At 48.6% G+C, this 7,533-nt stretch overlaps 1 protein-coding gene across 1 annotated transcript; it reads right to left on the reverse strand.

Moving 5' to 3' along the window:
* Positions 1-1,137: 1,137 nt before the first annotated feature.
* PRLHR (prolactin releasing hormone receptor) lies at positions 1,138-4,703 on the reverse strand. The gene is made up of 2 exons (XM_045439102.1): positions 4,567-4,703; positions 1,138-4,274 (listed from the first exon to the last, which is right to left on the reverse strand). The coding sequence occupies exon 2, from the start codon at positions 4,266-4,268 to the stop codon at positions 3,156-3,158; it is 1,113 nt and encodes a 370-aa protein (XP_045295058.1). The 5' UTR covers positions 4,269-4,274; positions 4,567-4,703; the 3' UTR covers positions 1,138-3,155.
* Positions 4,704-7,533: the final 2,830 nt, after the last annotated feature.

Below are 7,533 nucleotides of genomic sequence, written 5' to 3' on the forward strand. Positions count from 1 at the left end.
GGGTCAGAGAGAGAGGGAGATACAGAATCCAAAGCAGGCTCCAGTCTCTGAGTGGTCAGCACAGAGCCCGACGCAGGGCTTGAACTCACAAGCCATGAGATCATGACCTGAACCGAAGTCGGACGCTTCACCAGCTGAGCCACCCAGGTGCCTCCTGAGAGATTTTCTAAAAAGTCAGTTTGCTTTATAGTCAAACTAGTCCCAAATAGATTCCAGATAGGGTAAGAATTAATTAGTTGCTATTCAGTAGCCAATTTGGATAATTTGTAAAGATGTTTATAAACACGACATAATTCTCCAGCCTCTTTAGGCTCTCCATAAAGTCCATGTAAATGTTAAAATTTTTAACTTAAGTTGTAGGCATAGAAACAGGTGGCAACTTTTCTAGTAATTAATGAGGACACTTTCTTCTCACAGTTGATGTAGACTTACATCAAGCTAATCAGAGAACACTTCAATTTTTTTTAACACCCTGGAAACCAGGATTTGGAATAATTCATGGTGTATAACTTTATAATGCAAATGATCTAGAGTTGAATCATGATACTTAAAAAAAAACTGGACGCATACACTCACTGCCTTACATATAGGAGATTTGTAAGGAAACCTGAATGAATACTTATATATTATTATAAGGATTTGCCTCTGTGTGATTCATTGGATACTGTCTGAAAGCTAGAGGAGTATCATTCCCCATCTGTAGCATAGGACGCCCTGTCAGAATTCAACTCCAAATTTTTAATACCTTTGGCAGGTACAATCAAAGCTTCATTCAGATGTTTCTGAGATTCATTAGAAAGACAATAATTCTTCAGGGGCTTAACCTTGGATGCACATTAAAGTCACCTGAAGTGCTTTGAAAAAATGCTGATGCCCAGGCTCCATCTCTAATCAATTGGACTCTCTGGAGATAGGGTCTCAGCACTGGTGTTTTTTGGAAGCTCTCCAACTGATTCTAGGAGCAGCCAAGGCTGAGAACAGTGATTTAAACTTTCCAACAAAGAAAGTACAATTAAGTGGGGGTGCCTGGGTGGCTCAGTCAGTTAAGCATCTGACACATGGTTTCAGCTCAGGTCATGATCTCAGTTTGTGAGTTCGAGCCCCACATCGGGTTCTGCACTGACAGTGTGGAGCCTGCTGGGGATTTTCTCTCTCTGTCCCTCCCCTGCTCACTCTCTCTATTTCTCTCAAAATAAATAAATAAATAAATTTGAAGATTTTTTTTTAAAAAAGGAAGTACAATTAACCAGATCCCTCCCCAATGAATCCCATCCTTTCCCCCATCCCCTCCATTCTAGATGCGTTCCCATCAAAAGAATGCTCTGAGGAAACATGAAATGCCTGTTTGGCCTTGAGCCTCCCAAGTAATGGAGCTGTGAACCACAGGAGCCAGTCTCTGGGATGCCTGGGGAATGAGCTCATGTGGAACAGGGAGTGACATAGGCTTTGTTCTCCATATCCACAGATGAAGCTGAAAGTATTTGTGCCATTGCTAAAGGTAACCTGCATCTCCCAAGTTTAACCTGCCTATCCTTTCTCCCAAGCCAGACTTTTCCTGCCTTCCCCCATGCTGGGAAAGGTCTAGCCACATAACTACTAAAGACTCATATTGCTAACTAACCCAACCATAAATACTTACTCTTCCATCATGGCTGCTGGCATTGGAGTAATGGGACTTAATCCTTGTCATCCCCAAGCCTTTCTCCTCTTTCCCTTCCTTTCAGGGCACACTTTAATGAATGAATGAGCCCATTTCAGAGAGTAAGATAAGGAGAGAGCTTGATTCTACTGTATAGTGAGCTAGGGCAGTACTGGAGTCTTAGAGATGATAACTGAGTTGCTGCAGTTCCTGCACTAGTTCCTGTCCTATATGCCATGGGGGCTGATCTGACGGGTGGATAGCACGTATCACTTCACAAAACTCCCACCCTCACTGTCCAGTCACTGCTCCAACATCAACGTGAAGATCCTTGTCCAGGGTACTTGTCCTCATTTACAGAATCCTCAGGAGGCTAAGATGAGGGTTATCAGCCTGGTTTCATGGCCCAACAGTCTTCACTTGTCCCTCTAACCCTGGAAAGAATTAAGTATTTGATGGTGGTCTGGTGGCAGTTTATTTTTCTGTTCTGGCCTTAAGTAAATGTCTCCCCATCCTTGTATCCTGGGTTGATTGTCTTCCAAGTGTGTCACCACAGAGCAGGTGTTGAGCAATCAGATGACAGCTGTTGATCTGTTGCAACTGAGCAATTAGAGAATGCTATCGAACATGGTTTACATTGAGTATTCAGAAAATCAAATATATGTGTTCCTGCCTTGTAGCAAACACTGGGTGTGTATACACAAACATACACACAGATAGATGTCTGTCCTCAGTTATATGCCTCCTTAAGTGATCTGGACCTTTTCTTCTTTATCCCTATTTATCTCTTCAGTGACTAATTCATCTTATCATTTTCAGATAGAAGTTAGGTGACAAGGAGGAGGGAAAACACTTAGAAACCACCTTTCAGAAGATCTTGCTATCAAAAGGTGGTTTCTAAGTGTTTTTGCGCTATGGATTCAAGTGAAATTAAAAGTAAAACCCTTTTGGTGTGTAATGATCTTATTCAGGAAATGCTGAAATCCCAGATACAGACTTGTAATTCTTCCCTGGAATCCTAGGAATTAATGGGTTCAAACTGACTAAGCAACATCAGGTATTCTAGCTCAGTTGAGTCCTTTTTAAAAGGCAACCGGAAAAAGCCTCACCAACCCCAACGCAGCCATTTGAAATCCCAACCCCATTGTTCCTTCATCTCACCATTGAGCAAGCAGAAGGGAAAGCGAGGAAGACAGCCACGGTTGTGAAATACTGTTATGAACCTGGAGAAAGAGCTTTGTTTGGCATTCAGGGCATAGGGAGGAAATAATAAATCCTCTCACCTCTCCTTGGCCTCTTTCAAGCAAAGCACAAGACTCCCTCCAAAGCCCACTCAACATTTTACAAAGACACAAGGACAAAGCAAGACAGCTGGACAAGAGGGCTAGGCTGGAAGTTTGGTCACCTATTGGATTTGCTCTGGCGCTGGGGATAAGCTCTCCAGTCCGGCCTCAGGTGGGCACCCTCGGAGACTAGTGGACATGGAGGTCCCCAGGCAAGGCCCGGTGCAGTGGCATCAGATGACCACGCTGACTGTCATGCTCTGGCCGTGGGGCACGATCTTGCGGGGCCAGGCAAGCAAGAGCTTGCGCAGCTCCTCACGGAAGCTGTCGTGCAGCCAGGCGTAAATGAAGGGGTTGTAGCAAGCCGAGCTCATGGCGAGCCAGTGGCAGAGCAGCTGCACTAACCCAAAGGCGTAAGGGTCGATGGCTTGCGGGTCGAGGTCCCGCAGCAGGTTGAAGACGTGCAGCGGCAGCCAGCACACAGCGAACACCACCACGACCACCACCAGCAGACAGAAGGTGCGGCGGCGGCGCGCACGGTCCCAGTCGGCCTGGCTCTGGGTTACGCAGCCTGGCACCACGCGGTTCCGTAGCTTCACCGACACCCGGACGTAAGACAGGAGGATGACCAGCAGGGGGAGCAGGTAGGTGACGAGAAGCAGCCCCCAAGCATAGAGCTGGCGCTGGCGCTCCTGAGACCCCCAGAATTCCTCGCAGAGGCGCACACGGTGCGGCTTGAGCTCGACGTGGTACGTGTGCATGGCGGCCGGCAGCGCCAGCACCGCGGACAGCGCCCAGATGGCCAGCACCGCATAGGCGCTGAGGCGCAGCGAGATGCGCCTGCGCAGCGGGTGCACGAGCACGACGTAGCGGTCCACCGCGATGGTGGTGAGAGTGAACACCGACACGTAGACGGTGACGGGCTGCAGGAAGAAGACAAGGTGGCACAGGCCGCCGCCGAACACCCAGCCGCGTGGCTCGAAAGCGTAGGCCAGCGTGAGCGGCACGCAGGCGGTGCACATGAGCACGTCGGACAAGGCCAGGTTGCCGATGAGGAAGTTGGTCACGTTGTGCAGCCGACGCACTCGCGCGATCACCAACACCAGCAGGCAGTTGCCCACCAGCCCCACGACCACCACGATGCTGTAGAGCAGCACGATCAGCCCTTTCAGCTGATGCACCAGCTGCAGGCTTTGGAAAGGCGTGACAGCCTGAGCGCCTGGGCCAGTCACCGACCCATTGTCCGCTGAGGCCTCTGTGCTCTGGTTGGCAGGAGTTGAGGCCGCCTGTGGCAACCCAGAAACTAAGTCAGGGACCGGGGGACCCTGAGTCGGCAGTGAGGCCATAGCCACCTGTCCAAAGAGAATCAAAGTCTGTCACTTCCCATTGTCCATCCACCCCCTCCCATTGTCCATCCACCCCCTCCTACACCATTCGTGCCTCCCTCCCCCACCTCAATTACCCAAATACTCCCTTTAGAATAACTGGCCAAAATAAATCAACAACAACAATCAAAAGTGCGGTCATACCCCATGTAAAAATAAATCTATGCTAGGTCACATATGTACAGATTATTTAAACGCCTCTTACTCAATTTAGAGCCTTCGCGGTCCACGCAGGTCAGACCCTGGAGCATGGTCCTACCTGGCGAGTGGGGCTGGGCGGGCGGGAAAACGCTACGGGGAGGGAGGGGCCGAATCCCGGCTGTCCCCTAGCTGTCCTCAGCCCACGACGGCAATGCAGGCTTCTCGCTTCTCCGCGGGAGCTGAACGGATTCAGGAGTTCCCAGTGGGCTCGCAGTTTTTGAGAGGGACCGGGAGCGCCTCCCCTCCGCCCCGCCCCCCCTCCAGCGCTCCCTTGTATGGAAAATGGGGGCGGAGCGCGCACCACCCGACTCGGTGCTTAGACAACTAGAGAGAAGGAGAGTGGAGAGGGTGGAAACAGAAAAGGAAGGAGGGGCCGACAAACCTGGGTCCGAGGCACGAGGGAGAATCTTGACTGCAGGAGCTTGCTGCGCCTGGGGAGAGTCCTGCTCTGGAGGAGGGTGAAGTGGACGAGGAGAGAGGAGCGGCGTCTAGCGCTAGGCTCGCGGGAGCTACGACCTGGTGTAGTTTCAACAGCGAAGGCGCAGGGGAAGAAGTGGAGTGAGGGATTGAGCAACACCACAGGATGTGAAGAGGTCCTTAAGAGCTGGATCCTGCTTAGAGTCTGGGCTAGAGTGGGGAGAAGGTTCCTGCGGAAATTTAAATTTTAGAGCCTGAAAATAAAATTAAAAAATAAAATAAAACTTAAAGCCTGGATGGAGCTTGCCGCAGACCTTCCGGCCTTTGCCCTTCCCGGGACCCACTGAGCCCTTCCCTTAGACTGCGGCGCGCCAGGAGAGCCGCGAATCCCGCCAAGCCGGAGAAAGAGTTCAGAACAGCGGACAGCTCCCGCGGTATGCAGCGGGGCGGCGCCTGGGTCCCCGGGAGAGGACAATTAAGGAGTTCCCGCCCCTCTCTGGGTGCAGCGCTTTCAGAGAAGGGACCTAGCCTGGTTCTAAGAGCCTCGCTGCCTGCTTCCTGGACCGGGGCTGCCGACTCCGAGAACAGTAGGGTGGAGGGGGGGCAGATAAACTGGGGTCTCTGGGGGTGGGAAGGTGGTGACGTGCTCCTGCTATGTGTCACCGACTTAGTGCCAATGACGACGCTTTTACCTCCCTAGGACAGAAAATGCTGCCCTCATGCCAGTTACCCTACACAGGCACAGTTCAATACTTGGCCCCCACAACCCCCCTACTCACCCTTTTTGCTCTTTCTTTCTCAGCTACCATGACTTACCCCTATCTGCCAGATTCTCCCAGGACAGTAGTAAGTAGGCAATTCCTGAACTGGGGCCCTACCCTCTTCCTCCTTACATAAACACCCCCAGGCCTCCTTACCTCATTTTAGGACTAAAAATAATACTGGTGATTGCAGGATTTCCACTAGGATAACAAAAGTAATGAACATTTGAGAAGCTTAAAAGTTACATAAAACCTTTAGTAGTATTAAGTCGTCATTGATATGCAAATTAACCTGGACCACAGTGGGGAGAGGGTCAAAGAAGGAGGCTTTGTAACCTCCCTCCTTTGAAGCCGTCTCATCCCCTCTTTGTCCCCTTTCTGGTGAGCTCTTGTCCTTTGTCCTCTAGCTGCAGATACCCCATTAGGCTGGAAAGAAGTAAAATTAGTACACCTTGCAAATTCAAGTGACTCACTCATACAGGAGGAAAAGTCAACATCGGAAGAAAAGCAATCAATTTTATGCAACTGTATCTATTCCAAACCCACACTCCCTGAGTTGTAATCAATTTAGCTAAAGCCAATATGATATGGGGAGAAAAAAAACTCAAAATGAAATGCAGTCTCTGCCTGCCTAATCCTTTATCTGGTAATGTTTCTCATCATGTTCACCAACAGGGGTTTATGAACCCAAGAGCAGAGGCACTCTTGCTTCAAAGTATCTTAAGAGGACAGGGCGCCTGGATGGCTCAATTGGTTAAGCATCTGACTATCAGCTCAGGTCATGATCTCACAGTTTGTGAGTTCAAGCCCCACGATGGGCTCTGTGCTGACAGCTCAGAGTCTGGAGCCTGCTTTGGATTCTGTGTCTCCCTCTCACTCTAGGCCCCTTTCCCACTTAAACTCTGTCTCTCTCTGTCTCTCAAAAATAAATAAACATCAAAGTATCTTAAGAGGAAATTGCAGTAATGAAGGTGAAAAAGGATTTGGGATGTAGTTAAACCCCATAACCAGAGCCATCATTCTGGTAGATATCACTGATACATAATACTAAAAAATAATAAAAAGACAACCTTCACAACATTTGCATGCAAATGTCAGCATTTGGAAGTTCACCACTGGGACACCATCCAGACAAGAGAGTTGGTCATTTGCCCCATTCCAGATCAAATCTGGTAAGAGTTTTGGTCCTGTCAGTATTTGCAAGGTAAAAAAGAAGTAGACTAGAATAGCCCACTTTAAATCTTTATTCTCTCTGGTCTTCACTGGAATTAAGACTAGTCTGTCTCTCTCAGCCAGGACATCACAATTAAACCATACCAATGTTCAGAATTTCCTGTATTTACAGTGCTCCAGAAATCTGAGAGATCATCAATAAAAAACAATTTTGTAAGACAACTGGAGCAAAAATAACACTTCATATAGTAGATAGCAAATCACAGGATTTTATTACCTCTTCTTCCTTAAAAGCTTTGAATGGCCCATCAAAGGAAGGTGAGGCCTTTAGCATGGCATTTCCAATCAACATGTACCCCATTCCTATTCTGATCCTTTTTTTTTTTTTTTTTTTTGTCTGGCTCCCACCTCTATCCAACTCTATGTATATGCAAGCCTAACTGGACGCTAACACGTTCTCACCATTCCTGTTCAATAATTCTCTCAGGGTTTGCTCCCTTTCTTCAGAATGCTGGTTGCTTCATCTCCACTCAACTCCACATCCTTCATATCCTGCAAGACCCAACTCTTAGATTATCCTGTCCTGAAAGTCTTTTCCCTTCCGTGATCTTTCTGTCCTTTATTACTTTCTACCTTTGAAAGTGTTTTACCCCCTGCCTCCACCAGCCATGACT

This window comes from Leopardus geoffroyi, chromosome D2 (genome assembly GCF_018350155.1).
Source record: "Leopardus geoffroyi isolate Oge1 chromosome D2, O.geoffroyi_Oge1_pat1.0, whole genome shotgun sequence".
In the NCBI taxonomy this organism is placed as follows: Eukaryota; Metazoa; Chordata; class Mammalia; order Carnivora; family Felidae; genus Leopardus; species Leopardus geoffroyi.